At 33.6% G+C, this 26,868-nt stretch overlaps 1 protein-coding gene across 3 annotated transcripts in view; it reads left to right on the forward strand.

Annotated features, from left to right (window-relative positions):
- PCDH11X (protocadherin 11 X-linked) overlaps positions 1–26,868 on the forward strand; it is an 812,402-nt gene that overhangs the window by 20,555 nt on the left and 764,979 nt on the right. For 2 of the 3 annotated variants that reach the window (XM_011995097.1, XM_011995098.1), the window contains exons 2-3: positions 11,187–11,289; positions 11,954–12,012. In XM_011995097.1, the coding sequence (XP_011850487.1) occupies positions 11,970–12,012 (43 nt within the window). In that variant the 5' untranslated portion in view covers positions 11,187–11,289; positions 11,954–11,969. Of the gene's footprint in view, positions 1–10,175; positions 10,345–11,186; positions 11,290–11,953; positions 12,013–26,868 lie in introns of all 3 variants that reach the window. The other variant, XM_011995099.1, reaches the window with a different exon arrangement.

Raw genomic sequence — 26,868 nt, forward strand, 5'->3', positions numbered from 1 at the left:
TTCCTAAATAAAAATTTGCATTTATCATGTGTACTAATCAAGGAATAACAAACTAGATCATTTGAGGTTTCATTTACAGAATCAGTTCCAAGTATCTTTTATCTAGTAGCATTTTGACTCCTTTAGTAGGCCCTACAACATTCCCGGTCAGGGGAGTTAAAAGGTGCAAGAAAGTTGCTAGGTTCACATAGTAGGGAGATTGAACTGATACCTCATTAAGGTTTTTGCTGGTGGCTCCCGCCTGTAATTGCTCCCAGCACTTTGGGAGACTGAGGTGAGCGGATCGCTTGAGGCCAGGAGTTTGAAATCAGCCTGGACAACATGGCATAACCCTGCCTCTATTAAAAATACAAAAATCAGATGGGCGAGGTGGCACACGCCTGTAATCCCAGGTACTCGGGAGGCTGAGGCACAAGAATCGCTTGAACCCAGGAGGCGGAGGTTGCAGTGAGCCGAGACCGCGCCACTGCACTCCAGCCTGGGCGCCAGAGAAAGATTCTGTCTCAAAAAGAAAAGATTTTTACATAACACTTTTCACACTCTTCCATTTTCTCCCTACTTTCTCTTTTCCTTCTACTCTCTTTTTTCCTCCTTCCATTGAATTTTCACTACTCTTTCTTCATAAAGTTGTTGAAAGATTAAATATTTTACTGCAATTCACTGTTTCGTACTTCTGTTCTTCTACAAATAGGCATCTGTGTCAAAAATAATCACTTTGAAAATCTCCTTTATGACTCTGTTTTTAAGCATCTCTTTGTCTAAAAGTAAAAACAAAATGTACAATTAGGAATATGTGTTTTGGCTCTTTTTTTTTTTTTTTTACGGAGTCTCGCTGTGCGGCCCAGGCTGGAGTGCAGTGGCCGGATCTCAGCTCACTGCAAGCTCCGCCTCCCGGGTTCACGCCATTCTCCTGCCTCAGCCTCCCCAGTAGCTGGGACTACAGGCGCCCGCCACCTCGCCCGGCTAGTTTTTTGTATTTTTTAGTAGAGACGGGGTTTCACCGTGTCAGCCAGGATGGTCTCGATCTCCTGACCTCGTGATCCGCCCGTCTCGGCCTCCCAAAGTGCTGGGATTACAGGCTTGAGCCACCGCGCCCGGCCTGTGTTTTGGCTCTTTAAGGCAACTGCTTGCCCCATACTCTGACTTTAGCCCTCAATTGTCTTGGAGATGCACAGTAAAAGGATATATGCCTAGGAGAATAACGCTGTGATATACTGTATATCTAAATATTGTCTGACAAAGTTAACACAGAAAACTATGGATTTTTTTTATTAGCGTTTGGAACAAAGATGATACATAATAGATTATTTTGCTATAATTAAAATGATTTTCTATGTGTAACTTAATGTTCATGTTCCTAGTTTTGGTTGTTTCCATTTAGCATGTGAGGTAGCAATTGCTTTCCTTTGAAAATTTAGACCCTTTCTACTGCTGTCATTGACTTTGGAAAGAAAGCAAAACCAAAGGCAAACTAACCCTATAATAAATATATTCAGTTGATCATTCATGTTAAGATACTTGATGGCTTACATTTAATGTTAGGGATATTTAGTTTACATTAAAAAGTTATTCATTTTTACTTAAAACATAGAAATGCTGTTTTTGTTTTTTTTTAAAAAAAAGGTTTATTGCTGGGAGCCCTGGGCTGTAATCCCAGCACTTTGGGAGGCAGAGCAGGGCAGAAAACTTGAGCCCAGGATTTCCAGACCAACCTGGACAACATGATGAAACCCTGTCTCTACAAAAAATACAAAAAAATAGCCAGGTGTGGTGGCATGTGGCTGTAGACCAAGGTACTCTGGAAGCTGAGGTGGGAGGATTACTTGAGCCTGGGAGGTAGACGCTGCAGTGAACCATGATCATGCCAGTGCACTCCAGTCTGGGCAACAGAACAAGACCCTGTCTCAAAAAAAAAAAAAAAAAAAAAAAAAAGTTTATTATCCCATCTAGGCTTCAAGTAAAATGATTTAAATAAGAAGGGCAGTTACTTATTCAACTCAGAAGAATTAGAAAGAAAACATAAAGGGTTTTAAACAGCAGTATCCATTTTCTCTCTTTGTTAGTCAACAAAAAAAAAGAGGGTCTTGAGTCAAAATGTGGACAAAAGGTAACATAGGCTGCATTTTGTGCCTGAATAATGGAGATTTCTTCAACAGAAACTGATTGAAAAACATTTGCATGGAAGTAGTAGATTACCTTTGATTATATTCAAGGGGAAGGAAATAGTCAAGCATAATTTTCCTGAATAAACTTTTCTTTCATTAGTGAAAGTTACATTTTTGGAGTGATATAAACACTTTAAAACACTTTTTACACAAAGTAAATTCATATCGACAAATTACATATTTTAAAACTATAAATATTTTCACAGTAAAGTTGAAATTATACATGATATGATTGCAATATTAATTACTAATGATTTGTTTTGCAGAAAGATTCTTCATTGTGTAAATGAATTCATCATAGACTCTAAATATCAAGCTCTCAGAATGTATTAAATGTAGCATTTGTTATCAGTCCTCCAGGTGTTACATATGACTCCCAGTCACACTTAGATGACAATATACGTGAAAGATGCTTAGGAAAGGGAAGAGTCTGAAAGGCCAACATATATTAAATAACTTTATTTAAATGAAACAATAAAATCCTGATTGATTTGAAAGTACACTGATGCATTAACAATGCACTTTCTTGAAGAATTGGTCTCGAGAGAAAATGCTTCACTGAAATAATTCAGAAAATGCCCTTCCGGCAAGTGGGGCAGATTCTCTTCCTGTCCATCATAGCATTCTATATGTTTAAGGAGCAATGCTGACAATCATAAACATGCATCTGCATGCACACATTAGAAAAGATGGAGTAACATGTCTATCTAAGTTGTTGGCAATCTGTGTTCCTGCTCAGTGGAAATCTTTCAAATTAAATATGGGCAATTTTCTTTATGTAGATGCTAGAGAAGGATTCTCTCTCAGCTCATATTTGTGTGCCTTTTGTCATTTTTTCTTCACAGTTACAGTTACCTATGCTAGTACAGTATGCTGCACATAATTTAGGTCAATTAATTCTGTTGTCTAAAATACATCTTTTTTGATCCCCTGTTTACTACTTCTCACCACCACACCTTGTCTTGTCTGTTACAGCTCTCAAATAAGAAATTTATCTTTGCATATTTAAACATCCTATGCCTCACCCCATATTAAAGTTACATTATTCAGAAGGCCCACACATTCTGACAATTTCTATATATTTATTAATGCCCACCTGCATGAAATAAGCTTTCTTGCACACTTAGTTTTGTGTTTTCCCCAGATATTTGGAATAAATCTTTTCTTATTGATGTAGTGATTTGTATGGAGAATTGCATATTAGTGGAAAGTCTGACTACTAAATATCTACATAGAATATATGAAGTCGGACTACATGAAATTTATATTTTTCAGATCAAAATTGGTTAAATATCAGCAATTTTATCTATTTCAACCAATAAAGGTCACAGTCCAGATGTACTGAAACAGAGAAAAATCATAATTGTCAGTGGAGATATCTTCTGAATTTCTCCTCACATCTGCAGATTTGTCCAGACAATTACTTAGGCTTAAGTAAAAATTAGTGTTAGAGAAGTCTTTATGAATAATGCATACTTCTGGAGAAAGTGAGATTTGATCACTTCTCAGCCTTTTGGCTAAGATCAAATGAAAGTCACTTTATAAAGTTGAGACTTCTGATTTAATGTTAATATGAGTTTCTGAAAAATGAAACACAGTTCTATTAATGCCTCAGTACAAATTACCCAATTATGTGACATCAATTTCAATGAAATGTAGCATCAAGTAAATCTATTTTCCTATTCAATTACTTATTGAATGAATAGGCATTTTTCTAATGAGATAGGCATTTGGATCAAATGTTAGCATTTTTTGTTTCTGCAGATTTATTGTGTTTGCAATTTAATATGGATTATAGAAACACATGGAATGATGCCTCCGTATAATTGTTTATCCCATTATCAGAAATTTTGCAAAATTTGATTCCTGAGAAAAAGATAAATTAACAAAACCATTTGCATCAGTTACCTTTTCCTTTTTTTTTTCTAAACTTGCATTTCAAACAGGAGAGCTCTTTATTGGGTGATGTCCTTAATAATTACAATCTAGATTCTGATTCCAAAACTTTACTAAGTTTTATTTATTTTAGTGTAGGTGAAAAAATAAGCATATTTTGTATTGTATAAAGTCTGTGTAGTAGCTAAGAGCTTAAGCTTTTGACTCATATAAATCTTTCAAATTTTAGCTGTGTACCTTAATAGGTATGGGAACTTGGGCAAGTTATTGAAACTTTTAGAGTCTCAATTTCCTCATATGTAAATGGAAGTGACAATAACAGTGCATTTATCATAAGATTGCTGTATTAAATGCACTTAGCACAGTTCTTGCCTTGTAATAAGAATTCAATAAATGTTAGCTACTATTACTTTAATAACTGATTACATTCTTTGGAAATTGTATTAAGATGACTCCAGCTGCTTAGTGAATCACTGTATTTGTCACCATAGTAATTTGCAGAAACATGAATCTGTATTTCCTTTATATATTTTTAATAGGATTAGGACTTGCAGGAGTTTGCTAGTGTGTATATGATCTTGGCAGCAGGAATCCAAATAGCCTAAGTAGAAAACTATGAATTTTCCCACATTTTTTCAATCACATATGGATAGAGATAATCCCCACTGTTGGCTAAATTGTGGAAGTTTTACGCTTCTTGTATTGGTGGCCTTGCTGGCAACAGTAGTCTACAAATAAAGAATGTTCTTTCTTAATAGCTTAAACAATGTTAACATGATACATTCTCTCTTTTTACCAAATAAGTCTTTTCAAACTCTTAGCAAAATTAATCATTTAAAAAAACTGTCGAGTTAATTAAAAGAATATTATATCCTTAAAATATGCCATTTTAATGGAATTTTTTTGGTCAGTGAGAATATGATTTATTTACAATAATGCCACAAAATATGAAGTGGCAGTTTTATATTTCAAGTGGTTCTGGTCATTTTTAATTAACCGGAGAGGAAGTAAGAAAAAAATAAAGATAGTTTAAAACATAATTAATTCAATTAAAATTTTAACTTTTGTTTATACAGTCTTTAGTAATGTATTTATTGGCTTTTCTGAGGAATTTGGTATTTCTGAGGAAATTCTATTTTTAAATAAATGCTACTTTAAATAAATGTTACTTCATTTTCAAATGACTGCTCAATCAACATGTATAAAAGTTGTGGATTTCTTTGCTTTTATGACAAAAGTGGTATTGTATTTTTAAACTGATCACTTTATTAGGTCAGAGAGGGTACAGTTCCAAGTGTAATTATTTATTGTTTAGTTGTATATTTATAAACATTTTAGTTTTGAACCATTAGATATTTATGTAATTTAAGTATGAAAGTTTAAAAATGGTTCCTATAATAATAGATATATGATAAAACGTCATGATAAAAGACAACCAAAGAAATATTACTTGATCCTACTTAGAAAGAATAATTTTCCAGGGGAACTTTACTCGGTTTTAGAGAGAAATCCAAGAATAAAGCTCTTCTTTCATTTTTCAACATGATGCAACCAGATAATTTGGAAAACTAGTAAATATAACCTATAGTAAAATGGTCAGGAAAAATACTCATTTCCATTTATGATAACTGAAGTGACAAAAAGACTCCTAGAAGTTACATTTTCCCTTTGTGATATATTAAAGAACAATGAATATACTAAACTTTAAGGACTTTTTTGTGAATATAAAGGATAATGGATCAGATTTAAGTTTCTTTCTATAACCACTTCTAATTCTATTCACGTGATCTGTTTAAAAATTGCCTATTACAACGTATTTAAATGTAGTAGTCATTTTGAAACATTTTAGTTCCCCAAGATACAGAAATATACAAAAACCATACATGTTTGAGACCCATAATTCAGTTTCTCCCTAAAAGGCATTTCATCATCCAATCTTCTGGCATTCTTTAAACGAGACACTAGACCCTTTTCATCTAGATATTGCATGTTTCATATATTATACATACATACATGTAGGTGTATGCGTGTATTTTTAAAATCATTATTTGTAGTAACATATCAAAAAGGAATTTCTAATATTCCAAGGTTCTAATGTTAGGATAGAAACATATTCACAATAGTGTTTATCAGTTTCATGTATTTAGAGTAGTTTCACACTAAAATAAGTGATTAGGCTGGGTACGGTGGCTCATCCCTCTAATCCTCGCACTTTGGGAGGCCAAGGCAGGAGACTTGCTCGAGCCCAGGAGTTCCAGACCAGCCTGGGGAACATAGTGAGACCCTGTCGCTACAAAGAACGTTTTTTTAAAAAATTAGCTCCTCACGGTAACGCGTGCACCTGTAATTCCAGCTACAGGGGAAACTGAGGTGGGAGTATGACTTGAGCCGAGGAGTTAGAGGCTTCAGTGAGCCATGGTGGCACCACTGCACTCTATCCTGGGTGACAGAGTGAGATCCTGTCGCAAAATAAAATTAGTGATTAGGACAAAAAAGATATAGGGCAAAATAAATAGAATGTTTACCCACCTCAAATAAAAAGAACACAGTATTTGTTAATATGAAGGTGATACTGGATAAGTGAAATGCCTAGGACTTTTTTCTTAAATAATTTAGTATATTTTATGTGAATAAGGGACTATAAAGTAGGGAGATCAGCAGGACTGTAAAAGTGGGTGGGGGAGAAGAAAGTTTGCTAGTCAAACTTGATTTAATTTGACTGCCTTTTTAATAGCATGTGGCTGAATGTTTTGATCTATTTGTAATAAATATTTTAAGGATTTGCTAATTTTTTAAAATTGGCAAGAAATACTCATTTTTTCCTGTCTTGAGGTATGCCAAAAATAAAACTTGCTAGAATAAAAAAATTAAAATGAAGGAATGTCTTGTCTGTGCTAAAACACCTCCACTTAGGGAGTTTGATATCCACTAGAAAATGTTGTTTCTTTAAAAAGGGGACAAAGGGCATTTGATGTTCCTCACCTTTCACAGTTGTGACAATTCTCTTAGATATCTTAAAATCTCTAAGTGGGGATTTCTCATGTTCTTCACAGTACACCTGTTTAAAAATTGTAGTCCACAGAAATCTGAAACTACAAAATAAACTTTTCTCAAGATGGTAAGTCACAAGGAGTGTAAATTACAGTTAGTTCATTTGTGGGAGTTTTCCTATCACTTTTCAATTAATAAGACATCCTGGTTATGGGAATTTTAGTCTCACTGAACAACTCAATTTTTCTATGCAAATTAAATTTGCATATGCAAGTTACAATTTGAGTTTAAGCTTAGGCCTACACTGGTGGAGGGATAACAGGCAATCTGGAATTTGGTACTTGACCATACTTAGTCAGTGCAGGAAAAACAACAAAAAAAACTTCAGAAACCTTCTTACCATTGACAGAAGCTAGTGTCGATATTCCTTGTGGTTTTCCCTTATTGACTGTATCTACATCATCACATAGCAAAATGTACACAACAGCAGAAAGTAGATCTTTTACTTATAGTTTCTGCAAAATCTGAATAAAGTTTTTCTACTATAAAGACATGGTCTTGTAGATGTATGCATTCTGAGGATCAGGGAAAGGCAGTGAAATAAAACTCTAAATTGAACAAAATTCAAGTAGTTTATCTTTTAACAGAAATATCTCTATAAACTATATCGATATAAAGGTGAACAGGGGTTGGACACAGTGGCTGAAAGCCTGTAATTCCAGTGTTTTGGGAGGCCAAAATGGGAGGATGGCTTGAGAATAGTAGATGGAGACCAGCCTGGGCAACATGAAAGACCTCATCTCTACAAAAAAAAAAAAAAAAAATTAGCCAGGTCTGTTCATGTGTGCCTGTAGTCCCTAGCTACTCGGGAGGCTAAGGCAGGAGGATTGGCTGAGCACAGGAGTTGGAGGCTGTAGTGAGCTATGACCATGCCACTGAACTTCAACCAGGGTGACACTGCGAAAACCCTGTCTCTAAAAAAATTAAAAATAAATAAAGGTCAACAGGAAGAATCAATAACTAAGACAGCAACTGGAATTGAAAAATTAATATCTATAAGCTTGAATCAACCAACGAGGATGGTTTTGTGTGTGTGTGTGTGTCTGTGTGTGTGTGTGAGAGAGAGAGAAAAATATATTGGTGAAGTAGTATTTTAATTCATCCACCAGCATTCTATTGGGTGGCCAAATTCATAGAGATATTTTATCAGAATCAGAAATTTCAGAATTTTAGAATCTATGTGTTAGCAAACTGTGTATTCATAGGTTCACAAGAGGTTCACAACCTCTTGTTCCTCATAAATCATTCTAGGAGAAAAAAAAATACCAACATAGCTGTAGCCCCTAAGTCATGAACTGCATCTAACTGGTTCACAAAATATTAAATATAAGGGGCTACAACTTTTCAATTAAACATTTTTTATTATAAACATTAGTTAAAAAACACTTATTTTAATAAAATTTTTGAAATTCATCATTGCTTTCAAAGAAATAACACCCTTATCTGTTAGCTCTGTCGATGCAGGGATGAAGGTTCAGCTAGAAAAATAACTTTAACCCATTATTGGACTGGTCTTTATTAAAGGCAGAGATATAACCCTAACTATCTCCCACTCTTCTGATTATGTATTTGTATTAAATACCTGATTATTTATTTAAAATTTTATTTACTCAAACTATGGAAACATTATTCAATTCTTCCTTTGTTTGCAGAGAAAGATTTTCTGGTCAAAATAGTAAGCATTAATTAACAGAGGCAAAGCAAAAATAACAAAGATCTCTGTAGATAATATTAACTTTTGTTCAAATTTCACAGTTGTTAATAAATGTATATTCAAAAGGAATGTGTGGCTGGGTGCGGTGGCTCATGCTTGTAATCCCAGCACTTTGGGAGGCCAAGGCGGGCGAATCATGAGGTCAGGAGTTCGAGACCAGCCTGGACAACACAATGAAATCCCGTCTCGACTAAAAATACAAAAATTAGCTGGGCATGGTGGCGGGCGTCTGTAATCCCAGCTACTCGGGAGGCTGAGGCAGGAGAATCGCTTGAACCCGGGAGACGGAGGTTGCAGTGAGCCGAGATCGTACCACTGCACTCCAGCCTGGGCAACAGAGCTAGACTCCGTCTCAAAAAAAAAAAAAAAAAAAAAAAAAAAAGGAATGTGTGATGGATCTGGGCATTGATAAATCTATCACTAAGGTTCTATATTTATGGCATTTGATTAGCTATCCACATCACATTATAAGGATATCTACTTTCTCAAAGTATTTTGGTCTTTGCTTTTAGATTAATAAAAAACATAATAGTGGCTGGAGTATTTAAGGCACTCCCCTGGGACATGAAAAAAATAATAAAATTTAGGTTATCTGGCACTGCCCAAATAATTGTATACAGAAAATAAGAGAAAATTCATGTATGTTTGTGTTTATCTGCTCTTACTGTAGCTGTCCTAATCTTTAGTCTTTAAATAATGAAACCAATATGGAAGGCTAAATAGGTGATTAATGCTCATTTTTTACTAGAAGTCTCTTTAAGCATACCTCATTTCCATATTGATCATAGTTATCTTTAGTAAAATTATAATTAATGTATAAGCTTTGTTTAATGGCTACAATTTCAGCTCATTTGTAATTAAAGTTTATCACAAATAACTTTTATAATTAAGTAACTTATAAAATCTCAGATTAAAGTAAATTATGTTACTTAGTCTCAACAGTTTCTTGTAAAACATATTCTTCTTCTGTCTTTGCCTTATCTGTTCTTGGCACTAACTTCTTCAGTCATTCACATTTCAAAAGCTTTGGACTATTTCCTCTTCCTTGTACCCACATTCCAGATTAAACTTTAGACTTTTCTATCTTGCAATCTCTTTCTCTTCCAATCTTTCTTCCTACATCTTCCAGCTATTTATCAAAAACACTTAAAGAGCTACTTCTTTCATGAACCTCTTCTTAATTCCGTTACCTCAAAGTATTCACATTTCAAAGTATTCACATTCTTTGGTACTACCGTATCACTTTGCTCTATCCTTTGTCACTTAGCTTATTTAGTATAATATTTATCTTCTACAAATCTTGTATTATCTCCCTCACTACATAAACTTAACATGTGCTTTATACACAGAGGGTGTTTAAAAAGTACAGATCAACTGGATGGATGAATGGATGGAAGAGGATGGAATATCATAACAAAACACATTTTCCTTAAGTAAATTCATGCATACTCCAAATTAAATACAGAATGTGAAGTATCTCTGAACTGTGCTGTTGAATATGGTAGCTACTAGCTACATGTGAGTATCTAAATTTTAATTAATTAAATTAAATTAAGAATTTAATTCCTCAGTTGCACTAGCCACATTTCAAGTGGTTAACAGGCACAAGCGGCTACCATATTGGACCATGCAGATATTTTAATAAAATATGTTTATCATTGTGGAAAGTTCTATTGGATAGTACTGCTCTAGAAATTTTTGCTGGAGGAATGGATGAGAGAAACACTTCTATGGAATTCTAGGAAGATCATAATAACAAATAATAAGGCATAGGACTACCACTTCGCATAATAAAAAGTATAATTTATAGTCATTTACAATATAAGCAATTACCCCTCAAAGTTGGAAGATTTGTATTAGTATCATTATTATCACTTTTCATTTAATCTACATTTTTTGCAACATCAATAATAAAAAACTCAAAATATGATTTATGTAGGTAGGAAGATGTCATGTTTTCCATATAAATATGCATTAACTGCTTTAACAAGTCTGGCTTAATTAGAATAAGAATACAACAGGCTGGGCTGGCTTTTCAAAAAAAGTTAATAGCTTATTCCCTGTTAAAGCTAAGAAATACCTTCCAGTATACCCTACCTCCAAAAGTATCGAGGATTTTTTGTTTTTTAATCCAAGAGAGATTCATGAGATCATAAAACACAATCTTTATGTTCTTTGCTCCCCTTTTTCCAAAATCCAAAATCATTCAGAAATATTTAAGCTTTTCTTGATTTGTAGCCAAAACAGCTAATTGGAGGATCCTGCCATATAATGATGGACCTCTGTCATGTGTTGTCTACTTGTTTAATTTAGATTTGTGGTTTCTTGAAATCCAGCTGAAAGTGTTTGACCCCTCATAGGAAAATCCTGTTGTGAGTAAGGATTCCACAGGTCACATACCAGAGAGGTTTTCCCTCAGCTGCTCTCAACTTTGTAATCTTGTGAAGAAGCTGACAAGCTTGGGTGAGACAGTGTTTTGCTAGCCTCCTTACAGAATTAGAAATCCCCCCCTAAGAGAGTATGAATTGATAACAAGAGGCATTATAGCTAAGTTCAGGTTAATAACTGGAAAAAAAAAATGAAATTGGTATGTAGGTAATCAAGCATTTTTAGTGATGTATATTGTGTGATGACCATTCAAGGCAGGCATAACCATTTTCCTCAGAGTCAGGAAATAAATACCACTAGCCAATGGGGCTAGGATCACACCTTTTCCATATAAATAGAACTTTGAATCTATCCTGTTTACTGTTTGATAAGCCTAAGCAGATTCCCAATTTTATGTGTTAGGTTTATAAAACTGTTATAATGATCCAAGGAATAATAGCAGTTGGTGGGAAGGGTGTTTTTATTTAAGCTTTCATTAGCAGACAAATAAGGATAGCAGAGACTTCATTTCAGTTTTAATTCAAAAAATATTTTGTGCCTACATTTCAGAATCCTGGATGATTTGCTGCTAACAGCACTCTGAGGTCCTGCCATGGAACCTCCTATCTAGTGTAGCATTTGGGTTATTGAAGCCCTATCTCTTCAGTGCATCTATTTCATTTAAGTTTAAACTGATTATAACATACTGGAGGCAAAGACCTTTTTCTTCCCCTCCCACTTTTTATCCCCCACTCAACAGCTGATTGCAGAACACTATGAAGACTCAACGACAGTGGGTTTTAATTCAGATATTTCAAGGTGAGTTTCATATATATTAAATACCATATACATCTCCTTTCCTCTGGGTCTTTTCAGGAGTAGTAATTTTATCTGAACTCCAATTTTTCATGTTTGAAGCTTTCATTGTCTTAAGAGATTGGTTTCGAGTTTAAAATGTTAACAGTGAGATTGGATGAGAGGAAGGGGAAGTCTATATTCCAGTATACTGATATCATGTAGGGAGAGATGTAAAACAACAACAACAAAAATCCCACAAATTATAGTAAGCGTAATTTACCTGGATTGACCTGGATGGTCACACATGCCATCAGTGGACTGACAATTTCTAAGAAATTGACAGTTTACTAATGGTAAACAATGAAGTTGTAAAGGCTTTTCTGGATCGTGCAAAGATGTCTTTAGGACCATGAGTTATCAGTGTACTGAAAAATTCCAGAAGTACCTGTTTTCAGAACAAATACTTGTGTATTCTACGAGCACCCTAGGTAGAGGGACTGTTCTTCCTCAGTTTTGCATTTCCAATGCCTGGTACACAGAATATATTTTACAAATAGACACCTAACTAACAAACAAGAAGAGTATTCTAATGAATAAATATACAGACTTTATTGCACTTGTAGGAGTATGATTTGATTTAATAAACTAATAGGCTATCCCCCCAAATCCCCATTTAGATGAATAAAAAATGTTTAGGATTCTATTTAATTAAACCAAATTTAGAAGTTATGTTCAGTTTCTTGCTTGGGAGGTTTTGATTTATTCAAAACTCATTTAAGTTTGTCCACTTAGTGATTAACGTGTACTCCAGTGCACCCCCACAACTTTGTCACAATACTCCAATAATGTAATACACTTTAAAATAATGTATTTAATTTATTTGTCGTAAATACTCATTCTCAGTTTCTCTTGTCCATGTGGCAGAATATACTGAAATATGTTCCCTTTGACATTGCTCAAAGAAGAAATCTCTTAAAAGTTCTAATCACTGTTAAATTTCTCAGACATTTTAAGCTTTAGGGAAGAAAAGATTTAAACAACTTTTTACATCATTCTTTTTCTTGTTCCCTTCTGTTGCCTCCATTACTCCTCTGTCACTTCCATCATTCTCTCCAAGTACATAAATCCACTGTTTATGGTGCCTGGGACCTCCCAGATCCGGTAAATCTTCCCACCCCCTCCCTCTACCTTTCATTCCTTCAAGTTTTCCATTCATTGAAGTCATTCTCAGTTCCGTTAGTTTCCCCAGATTTCTCCCTGTTCTCTTTGAGTGTCTATAATTTTTCCAAGTCTCTACCCAGTTTTTAAGTTCTCCGTCTTCATTGTCACCACAGTTTTCCCCAGTTAAGTTTTCATAACAACTTGTTGCTCAGACTCTATGAGTACTTCTTATTTTGTTAGTTTGTCCGAAGGCTCAAAATCATTCTTTACCTCTCAATCATCCCTTTTCTCTCTTTAATACCTTCATTCTTTCCAAGTTTTCTCTGCAGTCTTTTCCATATCCTCTACTCCTACCAGTTTCCCCTTGTGCCTCACAGTTCTTCCCAAATTATTCAAGTCCCTTGCACGTAGTTGGAATATAACTCATCACATTATTTCTATATTTAGAAACAGCTTAAATTTACAAACTGCCATGAATAAAACAGTCTGTAGTTTAATCATTGACAGTTTAATATAATCTTGTTCTTTATTGCAGCTTTATATATACACCACATTTTATAGACCTGATATTTGTACCAGGCTTGGTTTTAAGAGAACTTGAGATAGTAGAGGGGAGTTACAAAAAATTAACATTCAGATAGTAAAGCCAAATTAAACTAAGGTGAAAATTTCTTATTCAACAATACATTCAGTCTATTCAGTTCCAAACAATATTCTTTTTTTTTTTTTTTTTTTTTTGAGGCAGAGTCTCACTCTGTCGCCCAGGCTGGAGTGCAGTGGCGCGATCTCAGCTCACTGCAACCTCCACCTCCCGGGTTCCCGCCATTCTCCTGCCTCAGCCTCCCAAGTAGCTGGGACTACAGGCACCGCCACCTCGCCCGGCTAATTTTTTTGTATATTTAGTAGAGACGGGGTTTCACTGTGTTAGCCAGGATGATCTCGATCTCCTGACCTCGTGATCCGCCCGTCTCGGCCTCCCAAAGTGCTGGGATTACAGGCTTGAGCCACCGCGCCCGGCCTCCAAACATTATTCTGTGTACTTTTTAAGGAGTGGAAGAAAAATAGAAGAGCAATGGAATATACTAATTGAATATTGATGAGATTTGTTTCCATTTTAAAGTTAAAAAACCAAAACTCATTGCTTTAAGACTTTTTTCTTGCTGACTGCCATCACTCAGTTGTTATATTTTAACCACAAATCCCTTAAGCACTTACATTTAACCTTATCCTTACTCTTATGCTTATTCAGATTTTCCCCATGTGATGCTAATCTGAAAATTTCTTAGAGGAAATGAGTTTTAAATTGCTCTGAAGCAGATGATGACCTTTGATGATCAGAGAAGATGTGGAAAATATTATAGCTAGAGAGTAGATCTTGGCTTGGCTGAAGAGGAGAGGTCATGGATTATAAATTAAAGAGAAATACATTTCTTAGAAGCAGCTAACTGAGGACCTTGAATGCTAGGACTCAGAGTTTGGATTCTATAGATTTCGAAACGTAATAAACATAGTTTTTTTGCTTTCAGTTTTTGTTGTTGTTTTGGTTTGGTTGTTATTTATAATGATTATCAAAATAATGAATAATTTCAACACCATAAAAACATGGAAGTAGACCACAAAAAGGTACTGGTGGGAAAGATAATATATTTGGAAATATTTTGTTTTTAAAAAAACTTTTCTTCTGAATAAAAAAAAAAAAGAGAGGAGCAACAGTCCTTACGTCAAATGTCTCTTTAACAGTTCCACTTGAAAATTAGCAGCTGTACTTAGTGAAAAATTATGAAGTTGCAATGTTGTCACTTGTAACAAGTTTTAATTATTTTTTTTATTTTAAAGTGATCAAATTTAGAGATGTCAAATTTTTATTATTTTCAGCACAAAATCATGATGACATAGTTCACATATTTTAGTTGCAAATACTGTTTCAAAATGCACTTGATTTTGTGAGGTGTTTGCTTTAATATTTTCAACACAGTGCTGGATTACAGGGTTTCAAGATATATTACATGTATCCAATTAAAATGACTCCCCACTTTTCCTAATTTATACTTGTTCTTTAAAAATTTAAATATTACTTAAAATCATCTAATAAGTCAACATGTTCCCTGTTTTATCAAAAACATTCATTGTGCAGTTTAAGCATTTGAAAACCAATCATAATAATATTTAAAGATAAATGTCATTGGGATGTCTTTCTTGAAAATGTTATGAAGGGTTATAAAATTTTGAAAGAAAATTTTATTACCAAAATATTACCAAACACACCTTGAAAGTCGAATATAATCGTTAACATACTCTTTTAAAATAAGCTTTTTAATCTAAATTACATGAAAAAAAATTGTTGCCAAGCTGGGAACAATTATAAAATCACTAACTACCTAAAACAGAGCACACAGTCTTTAAACCTTATAAACATAATTTTAAATCTGAAAATTATATGAAATATGCATTTGATGAAAAGACATTTTGACTTCGCATGTGGAATTGTGATGTAAAATCTTTTAAAGCTGTAGCATTGCTCATAATTGAGATCCATTATGCAAATGATTATGTATTTATGATTAAACCTTCTTTCAATCACAGATGGCTAGAACAAGAAAAGATCCTAGAGATAAATCTCAACGCTACTCACCCTCAATGAGTAAAATGAGGCACAGAATGACTAAATGACTTGTCCAAAGTCAGAGCTACCTAAAGGCATAGTTAATATTAGAATTCAAGTCCATTTAGTTTTTCCCACTTAGACTTGTCTTTGTGAGTGCAGGATATACAAATACCTTTGTTTATGTTATCTTTTTTTAGTTTATAATAACAGTATCAACAATTACAAACACACGTAACATTAATGTTCCAGGAACTGTTCTAAGTACTTTACATATATTAACTCATTTAGTGTATACAATAACACTGTAAGGTAGATAAAATTGTTAACTGTTTTGCACAAAGATGCAGAGAATTTAAATAACTTGCATAAAGTCACACAGCTAGTGAGTGGTGGATCTTGGATTTATTATAAAACAAGACAGTCCAGCTCCATAGCTCATGCTAGGACATCTTTAAAAAAATTAAATTTCTTATTGCCAGGATAGTTTATATTTGGATATAATAACATTTTATGACTTTACTTTTTCAGTAGGGTATAAAACATTTCTTAGTATTGGAAATGAATAATTGTCTCAATTTCCATAACATATACATTTTGCAATAGCTTTAAATGAATGGTCTTGCTACAATGGATGTGAAGCCCTGAATGAATGGTTTGTCTGAAATCATCAATATTGTTCATTAAGACAGTTGCAAAAAAATGGAGTCTTTCAGTTCATTCTGTGTACGAAAAAATTTTTCATTTATTTTTAAAACTAGAAAATCAAACCGAAAGTATATTTAAATAATGTCTCTATGAAACGTCGTCTTCTGTGAGAATGGTAAAATGAACTATCAACGAATTATTTTTTCATATACTTGGTAATGACTATGTGAACAAAATTGATTTTGCATTTTCTCATTAATGTGACACACAACACAGAAATAAAAGTCCTATTTTTTCTAGCTTGTTTTAGTCTGTGGACTTAATTGCTAGTTTGAAAGTAATATTAGGTAAAATTTTACTCTGTAAGAAAGAGCATATTTTGACATGTTGACATGTTAATATATTAACACATGGGAAAGGAATAAGTAAATGTAAATGAAAACTAATTAAGCAACATTATATAGTGGATATGGGAAAGGTAAAAAATATCCCAGTACTTTGGGAGGCTGAGGTTGGTGGATCACCTGAGGTCAGGAGTTTGAGACCAACCTGGCCAACATGGTGAAACCCCGTCTCTACCAAAAATGCAAAAATTAGCCGGGCCTGGTGGTGGGTGCCTGTAATCCCAGCTACTTCAGAGGCTGAGGCAGGAGAATCACTTGAACCCGGGAGGCGGAGGTTGCAGTGAGCCGAGATTCCGCCACTGCACTCCAGCCTGGGCAATAGAGCAAGACTCAGTCTCAAAAAAAAAAAAAAAAAAAAAATCCCAAATATGCAAAATGCATATATAAGTTTGTTTTGTGTATAATTATGTAATAAATTCTGAAAATCATCATATAAAATTAAAAATATTAGAATATAAAATCTTCCATACATTGCCCCAATTTGTTCATTCCTGTTCAAATAGAATGGAAAGACAAATTAAAATGGAGAAGGGCTGACTCATAAGAAATAGCAATGAATTCCTTTTCTTTTCACTTTTTAGGGAAGAAAGGGATTGGGAACAAGACTATATGTTTTGTAGGGAACACTGAAGGATTCTATTTGCATTTCAGTGCTTAATGGCTTTTACTAGTGATTTAACTTGTTTTCTGTATGTTTTTAAAACTCTCAGAGTCTTTGGCTTCATTAAATATTATTTATTTGTAGAACACATATTACATGATAATAAAAAAATTGTTAAATCGGTAGCATTCATTAAGACTGCATCCAGCACTGTGGAGAACTTGGAGGTCAAGGGAAGTTCTGCACAAAAGTAGAAATATGAGGAAATTTCTGAACTGTGTTAGCCAATGTATGTTAGTGCTCTGACCACATATTTAAGGAAGGATGAGGCAGTGTGGGCTGAGGGACATTGGAGATGGATTAAGAGTCAAAGGGTAATTGGTTATGTTACAAAATATGGCTTGCATTGCATGATTCTGTACTTATTTAGAGTATACATGCATTTCTGATACTGCATAAAGCAAGACAGTGATGAAGTTACATAGTTGTCTATTAGGATATTTGCCCTATACCCTTCAGTTTTCTGTTTGAGGCTTTTGAAGGATTAATGATTTCTGTCATGCATCATAATCTTTATACTATCTGTATAAGGATTATGATGGTGATAAATGAGAGGAACATGGTGAGTATTCCCAACTCCTATCGACCCTACCCAGTATACTAAAGATTATCAAGTGGAGAGTTATTTTGGTATATTATCACTTCATAATTTTTATGTCTCAGATGCAGTACATTTATTTATATAGCATATCACATAGGTCTCATTGGTATCATATAATGTTTTATGAAATAATTCTATTTTAAGATACTATTTACTTATAACTATAAAACTGTGCATTTTTATTCTCTCAGAGGATCTGGAACAGTGTTATTTCTAACTCAAAAGGAGGGGAGATTTGATTGTTTCTTCTTGAGTTAACAAGTTTCCAATCTCTTAAAAATATTCACTGCGTAATAGTTTCAAGATTTAGAATCATAAAATACTACTCATTCCTAAATGATTCAAGAATACAGTTTACTATACTACTGAATTTTATGCTTTTTTTGTCCCATGCCTATCAATTGGATATTCTAGCCATCATTTCACTGTCCTGGGTACAGGCATAGCTGAAGGTTACTGATCTCCTGAGCTATATTAGTACTGTCCAACAGAACTTTCTGTAGTAATAGAAATATTCTATAATCTGTGCTGTCCAGTACTTAAGTCCTTAGCCACACTGGACAATTGAGCACTTAAAATGTGCCTAGTACAACTAAGGGATTGGATTTTTAATCTGACTTAAATTTAATCTTAACAGCTACACACAGTAATACTACATTGGACTGTACAGCTCTGGATGCTTATAGTCTAAATATAACTATTGTATGGAAAAAAGAGTTCTTTTTTCAAGGCATAATCAATCACCTTCATTTCTCATTTTGTTCTTGTGCTATCTATAAATCAAGTCCTGATGCAAAGTAATTTCATCATGAAGAGCACGGGTCTTTATTTTCCAGGGTCATCAGGTTATATAAAGAATTAATGCACCATGTGATCACAGTTTCCTAGAGCGAGTGCCAGTTTTAGCAAGTGTAAAATAGTTGTGTTTGTTGTAGCTTCTTCTATGATATCTGTTAAGGAGTTGCATATCTCTGAAAAGAAAAAATAAAATATTTCAGCATTTCTAATATTTTCTGGAATAGGAAAATATTTTACGTTTATTGGCTATATAGAAATTATAATTTAAAATGAAATACTGGCCATTTTCACATATTTTATACTCTGTAACAAACTGAAATCGTTACAGCGTAAGTTATAATTCTAAAAACCAAAAAGTCTCACAAGTCATTGGAGCCTCTAGTACCTAATGAAAAGAATGGTGTCTTTATTTTCTTTTTTTGTAATCTCTTTTTCAAAACCAATGTGAAACAAATTACATTTTTTATAAGCAGTGCAATAGTTAAATAAAAATAACAATAACCACAAATACTTAAATAATTTTTTTTATCTGAATGTATTACTCACTTAAAACTGCATCGGTGGGCCGGGCACCTGGCACGCCTGTAGTCCCAGCACTTTGGGAGGCTGAGGCGGGTGGATCACGAGGTCAGGAGATCGAGACCATCCTGGCTAACACAGTGAAACCCCGTCTGTACTAAAAAAAATACAAAAAATTAGCTGAGCATGGTGGCACATGCCTGTAGTCCCAGCTACTCAGGAGACTGAGGCAGGAGAATCTCTTGAACCTGGGAGGTTGCAGTGAGCCGAGATCGCGCCACTGCACTCCAGCCTGGGCGACAGAGTGAGACTCTGTCTCAAAAAAAAAAAAAAAAATTGCATTGGTATGGAACGCAATGAAAGTTCTATTTTGGGGCTGCCTTAATGTGAGAGTAACCCTGATCACACCACTTGCATTTCAACTATTGTTTAGTATGATGGCATTTCAATTGGCAATTTTCCTTGCAGTGATCTGTCTACACATGCACGCACACAAATGCACACAAGGGCATATGTTCACAGTGAAACACAAAGATTATTATTTTAAACATACAAATAAAGCATCTCATGAACATTTCTCAATTACAGTTTGGCTAGTGTTTGTTAGTCCAGCAAGCAATACTGTATCCAACTGTGTAGAGGCAGAACTTATATATTCTTGATTTCCCATTTGACAATTACTTATAATTGTTTTGAGGTTAATGCACTGCTTGATTTATAAATAAAAGGGGGGTTGTATTTCATTCTTCTTCCAATATGCTAGTATATTACCCCTTTGAAGACTCATTCTTTACTTGTGGTGAGAAGGCATGGAATATGCTTAATGAAGGCTAATGACAGAATAAATCATTTTTCATTTCTTAATGAGTTGGAGTGGGGTTTGTGGTTGTCCTAAGTGGTAAACAGGAAAAAAAATTAAAGAAGAGGAATCTAAAAATATTGTGAAAACATGTAGGATTAGTTAAATTAATTTAAATATTTTACTTATAGTTTGAAAAACTGATTTCCTTAGAACCACTTAGTGTAATTTGTAATGAAAATAACTACAGGTGAAGATCATGTGTAAAATACACCATCACCAGAAAACTTTAGGTTTTTGAATAAAATGGAATTCATAAAATAATGACCACTCCAAGTTATTGTAAATCACTCCTGTTATTTCTTGAAGTCTTTGCCAGTTCTTGTAGTGATATACTCTTGGGAGAAAAGATTTAAAACAAAAGAATTGGTGACCTGAATCTCCAGCAAACATTTCTTAAGCACTTATTGTGTATTTGGCACAGTATCCATGAACTGATACATTCAATATAATGTCTTAAAATTGTTGGTATATATTTGGAATGATTCATTTGCTTTGAGTTGGGATTCATAATATAAAATATTATGGATCTATATGGTTGTTTCAATTTAAAACTGATATTTATAGATAATAAATTTTATAGCTAAACTGTTATTTTTGAAGAGCTAAATCTTTGTGTATTATGTAGGGAGTTGTCTTGAAAAATGTCCAATTTTTACTGCTCATCTTTTTGCACTTTCAAATATACTAATACTTTTGAAGCAGGACCCAACAGGCCTTCTCTAAAATTAAGTTTTCTCACATGTAGCGAGGTTATTTTGAAAGCCCAAATTGAAGTTTAAATGGTTAATATCACATTTATATTTGGAGTTAAAATGTGTTAAGCCACAGTTGATGAAGAATATTGCTAAATAGAGAAAACATTTTCTTATGTATTTACCTAGATGAAAGACAAAGGAAAAATTATACGAACACTAACATTTATACCTTATCTTTGTATGAACATCCTGTAAATACATTTGAATTTTCTCTTATAGATGCTATTCCTTCATGAAAACCAGGCTGAACCCAGTACATGCTTTTATTGTGAAACTAAAGAACACACAAGAAGTAGTGTTTATTTTAACTTATGAATGCAAATTCCATTTTACTTATTTTTTAGTGGGAAAAATATGTGCTTTATTTCTTTAACTTTTAGGTTCAGGTGTGCCTGTGCGGGTTTGTTATATAGGCAAACTCATGCCACAGGAGTTTGTTATACAACTTATTTCATCATTCAGGTACTAAGACTAGTACTCAATATTTTTTCTGCTCCTCTCCCTCCTCCCAAGGTCCATGCTCAATTAGTCCCCAGAATCTGTTGTTCCCTTCTATGTGTCTATCAATTCTCATCATTTCCATCCCATTTATAAGTGAGAACATTCAATATTTGGTTTTCTGTTCCTGCATTAGTTTGCTAAGGATAATGGCCTCCAGTTCCATCCATGGTCTTGCAAAGGACATGATCTAATTAGTTTTTATTGCTGCATAGTATTCCATGATGTATATGTACCACGTTTTCTTTATTCAGTCTGTTATTGATGGACATTTAGGTTGATTCTATGTCTTTGCTATTGTGAATAGTGCTGCAGTGAACATTTGTGTGCACGTGTCTTTATGGTAAAATGATTTATATTCCTCTGGGTAGTTACCCAGTAATGGGATTACTGGTCAAATGGTAGTTCTGGTTTTACCTCTTTGAGGAATCACTATGCTGTTTCCCACTATAGTTGAACTAATTTACACTCCCACCAACATTGTAAAAGTATTCTCTTTTCTCTGCAACCTCGCCAGCATTTGTTATTTTTTGACTTGTTAATAGTAGCCATTCTGACTGGTGTGAGATCGTATCTCATTGAAGTTTTGATTTTCATTTCTCTAATGATCAGTGATACTGAGCTTTTTTTCATATGCTTGCTGGCCACATGGAAGTCTTCTTCTGAAAAGTGTCTCCTCATGTACTTTGCCTACTTGTTCATGAGGTTTTTTTTTCTCGTAAATTTCAGTTGCTTATAAATGCTAGATATTAGACCTTTGTCAGATGTATAGTTAGCAAATATTTCCTCCCATTCTTTTTTTTTTTTTTTTTTTTTGAGACGGAGTCTCGCTCCTGTCTCTTATACACATCTAGATGTGTATAAGAGACAGGGCTGGTCTCGATCTCCTGACCTCGTGATCCTCCCATCTCAGCCTCCCAAAGTGTCTATAGACTGTTTACTCTGTTGATAGTTTCTTTTACTCTGCAGAAGCTCTTACATTTAATTAGATCTCATTTGTCAATTTTGCTTTTGTTGTGATTGTTTTTGGCATGTTCATCATGAAATCTTTGCCACTTCCTTTGTCCAGGATAGAATTCCCTAGGTTGTCTTCCAAGGTTTTATAGTTTTGGGTTTTATGGATATTTAATTCGCCTTGAGTTGATTTTTGTACATAGTGTAAGAAAGGTGTCCAATTTCAATTGTCTGCACATGGCTAGCCAGATGTCCCAGCACGATTTATTGTGTAAGGAGTCCTTTCCCTATTGCTTGTTTTCTTCACCTTTGTGGATGATCATGTGGTTATAGGTGTGTAGCCTTATATCTGGGCTCTCTATTCTGTTCTATTTGTCTATATGTCTGTTTCTATACCAGTACCATTACTGTAGCCCTGTAGTATAGTTTGAAGTCAGGTAATGTGATGCCTCATGTTTTGTTCTTTTTGCTTAGGATTGCCTTGGCTATTTGGGGTCTTTTTTTGTTCCATATGAATTTTAACATAGTTTTCTTCTTATTCTGTGAAGAAAGTCATTGGTAGTTTCATAGGAATAACAATTAATCTGTAAATTGTTTTGGGTAGTATTCCATTTTAATGATATTTATTCTTTCTATCCATGAAGTAGTGTTTGATTATACTTATAAATGCAACTTCCATTTTAAAAGGCAGAATTCTTTATCATTTTTTCTACTCTAATTTAAGTGTATCACAACTGAAGATTTGAAATATGGCTTGTGTGTGTCACATTTATGGTTCAGTTGTTTTTCTATTCATTTATTAATTAATGTTGTCACTTTTAATTGATTATCCATTTTTTTTGGTTTTGAGGTGACACAAAACAAAAATCACAGAAATATTAAAATATGTGTAAAAAAGTGAGAACTGAAAAGAGAAGGAATATTGTTGAAACTTTAGGCTGAGGCATCTGTTATTAGGCAGTTGATAAACCAAGTCGTAAGATTGGTTTTAAAAGTTTGCTATGTCATTTTTGCTTAGTATTCTAGTATGTGTAGTTACTGATTATGGATTGTGCAACTCCAAAGTCATCTTAATAGGAAGAGCTTCATTGTCTCATGGGGTGAATGAATGCAACTGTTAAAGATGAAAGTCATTTATCTGTTCCTTGGAACAATAGATTGATGGATATAATTCATTTTTTGATAACTAATATCTTACCTTGATTTGTTTTACAGACCGTCGGCTTGGACATTGTTTTTAGCCATCATTTCCAAGATTCTGGTGCTATATCTCATTTGCTTTCTACTGTTGATTTTACTGCATTGTAATTTTGATAAATTAGAACCCAACACAAACAAAAAATAAATTAAGTCATGCTAGAACATGCATCGTATATAGGGGCGTAATCTGATAAAGTGCTTTGTGCAGATATTGCAATTAGTACTGAAGTTTGGGGAGGTGAGCAGTCAACAGTAAAATATTAATTGGTCTTTCTGCATAGATAATTTAAACACTAATATGGTAGATATATTGCTACCCATTTTCCTGTACTGTTTTATTAATTCATGAAATAGTGACTAATAGAAGTATTACTTATCCTTATATATAAAACTCAAAATAGGCTTTTCAACAAATACCCAGTGAAGACACAATTATATATATATATATTACACACACACACACATTATATATATATGAAGAAACCGCATTTGTTAACAAATGACTAAAATTGTCATGCCCGAACCCTCCATTATTGAACATCACCTCTCCATACCCCTTGATCTCTTTAATTTTATGATGCTATACCGCCTACATAATTTCACCCATGAATAATAGATTCCAAGCCCATTGCTTTTTGTTTCTTTCTCTTTTCTTTTGCACATGTGAGGGACCTTTGGTTACCTTCTTAAAGTGTGATTATCTAGAGAATTTACAGAATGTGAAATTAATGCCTATTTGATAAAAAAATTTAATATATAAAGCAATGCCTATAGATATTTATATATATCACATAGTTATATAGATTAAATGAAATAACTGATTTGAAATCACATAGAGCAATTAAAATACTACACCAAGTGGAAATTATCCTTTGAACTTTGATGAATTTAGGACTTATTTATTATGATAATCTGGTACTTATTGACAAAGTACAGTAAAATAATTATTAGATACTGAAACAAGCAATATTACATTCACCCTGAGGCAATAGAATAATGTGTGATGATAGACAAACATTATATTTTTGGCATAAAGAATGTGTCTCTTGCTTGATTATTCTGTAAAGCCATGTTTCAAATGTTCCCTAAATCATATATCAAAAATCCAGAAAAATTAATATAGAAGAGCAACCTTTAGAATTTGTCTTATAAGTGCTATTTGAGCTTGATTATTATCTGATTTTGAAACCCTATTAGAGAACACCACACTACCTGTTGTTGGAATGCTAGAATGAATCAGCAAACATAAAGAATTTGGAGAAGGAAGCAGCATTGATGGAATCCACTTTCTCAGAGAAGATTAGACCAAATGTGGAAAATTAGACATGTGCAATAAGTACAATAAGCAAGCTCTTTATGGAATAAAATTTAATGAACCAGTCTTATATAATTAGTGTGCCTTATTAAATTTTTTATTTTGACATCTCAAGTTTCAGAATACAGAGGAAATAGTTACAGAAATTTGGACGGCCAATGCCCTTGCCCCCCTTTGATTGCTGTGGTCAGTTCCTCTGAAAATATTAGGTTATCAGTTGCTCCAATTTGTCTTTCTCCCAATGTGGTTACTTTTCTTGCAATGTTCTAGATTCCTGTCAACCTCAAGAACTACCTTATTTTTTACCCAGGCTGTGAAAGAAGTTTTGCTTGTATGTGAGACCAAGAACACAGTAGTGACTACCTAATATATTATAGCCGTTAAATGGTGTATTTTTGACTTCATGAAACACTGAAATAATTGGAATGATGAGATCTAAGTGGAGTTAGGATAATAGGCAGCATATAGATATTTCTTATCTTCATGTAATACTTAAATTTGTACTACTGTAGAAATTGTACAAAAATTGTAGCATATAAACCATTCACTCATGTATTTGTTGTTGTAGCACATAATCCAGTCATTCACATAGAATTCATTTAAATATATTACAAATGAAACCAGCACTATAATGAAGAAAAAGTTTTTAAAAAATCAAGGAAATTATGCCTTGAAATTCTTCTGACAAAGCATTTGAACATTAATTGTGTGGTGTGGTTTGAAATTTCTAGAATTGCATATAGTAGATGCATAGCTCCCTTACTTACTCAGAGATAATAAAATGAACTTCCATTTTTGCTTTATATATCTCTAAATTTTCAGAGATGCTTATTTTATTTCTGATTTTGCTTTCTCTAATTGTCATTATTGTGTCCCTCTAAATACAATTATTGCTTACCCAACCATGATGTCTTGCTGATAAAGGGCATCACTTAAATAGCATGGGTACTGCTGGAATTTGTCAAAAATGTTAGTTCTTTGTCTTCTTTTGTGTTGTTTCCTTTATCAATTTCCAAACTAACTTTAATCTATAGTAGGAGTGGGTTGTAGGAGAAGGGTAAAGAAATTTAAGGTTATCTAGTCACATTTTTCATGAGAGACAGAAAAATTAGAATGTAATTTACATGTGTTAAGATATGTATGTAGGCATATTTTCCCTGGATATCTGAGTTAAGTGTACCATGCTTCCATAAGACTCAGCAGTGATTATTTATATCCATATTTAGTAGCTAAATTTCTGTACTGTTCATTCAAAGAATTAAACTCAGCATTTTCAAAGAAAACTCTTAATTTTAAATATAATAAAGTTTCACGTGGTAAATGTGAGGGTTGAAATCAAAATCTGGAGATTGATGTTACTTAAACATGCATGTTCATATCCTGGTAGAAGCAGAGATGAGTTAATTATACAGTATTTGAACTCTGAATTAAAGACATACTAGAATATATTATCAAATATAAACTGTTTTGTTCACTGATGTACCTTCAGTGTCTAGAACTGTGCTTGACATAAAAAATTGCTTAATAAGTATTTGTTGAATAAGTGACTAAACCTACATGAATTCATTTCATCTCAAACTCTTTATTAACTAGAGGGTGAATATTCCTTCTAGGTTGGCAACATATATGTTCACTTAAGCTTTAGAAATGGTAGTTTTTTCTCAATATTTCTTCCCCATTTTTAAAACCACTGAATGAATTTCCAGTTATGAAACACATTTTAAAGTTTTTTATGATGACGGTATTGTGGAAGACAGTGTGGCAATTCCTCAAGGATCTAGAACTAGAAATACCATTTGAACCAGCCATCCCATTACTGGGTATATACCCAAAGGATTATAAATCATGCTGCTATAAAGACACATGCACACGTATGTTTATTGTGGCACTGTTCACAAT

Source organism: Mandrillus leucophaeus, unplaced genomic scaffold, assembly GCF_000951045.1.
Source record: "Mandrillus leucophaeus isolate KB7577 unplaced genomic scaffold, Mleu.le_1.0 Scaffold470, whole genome shotgun sequence".
NCBI classification, from domain to species: Eukaryota; Metazoa; Chordata; class Mammalia; order Primates; family Cercopithecidae; genus Mandrillus; species Mandrillus leucophaeus.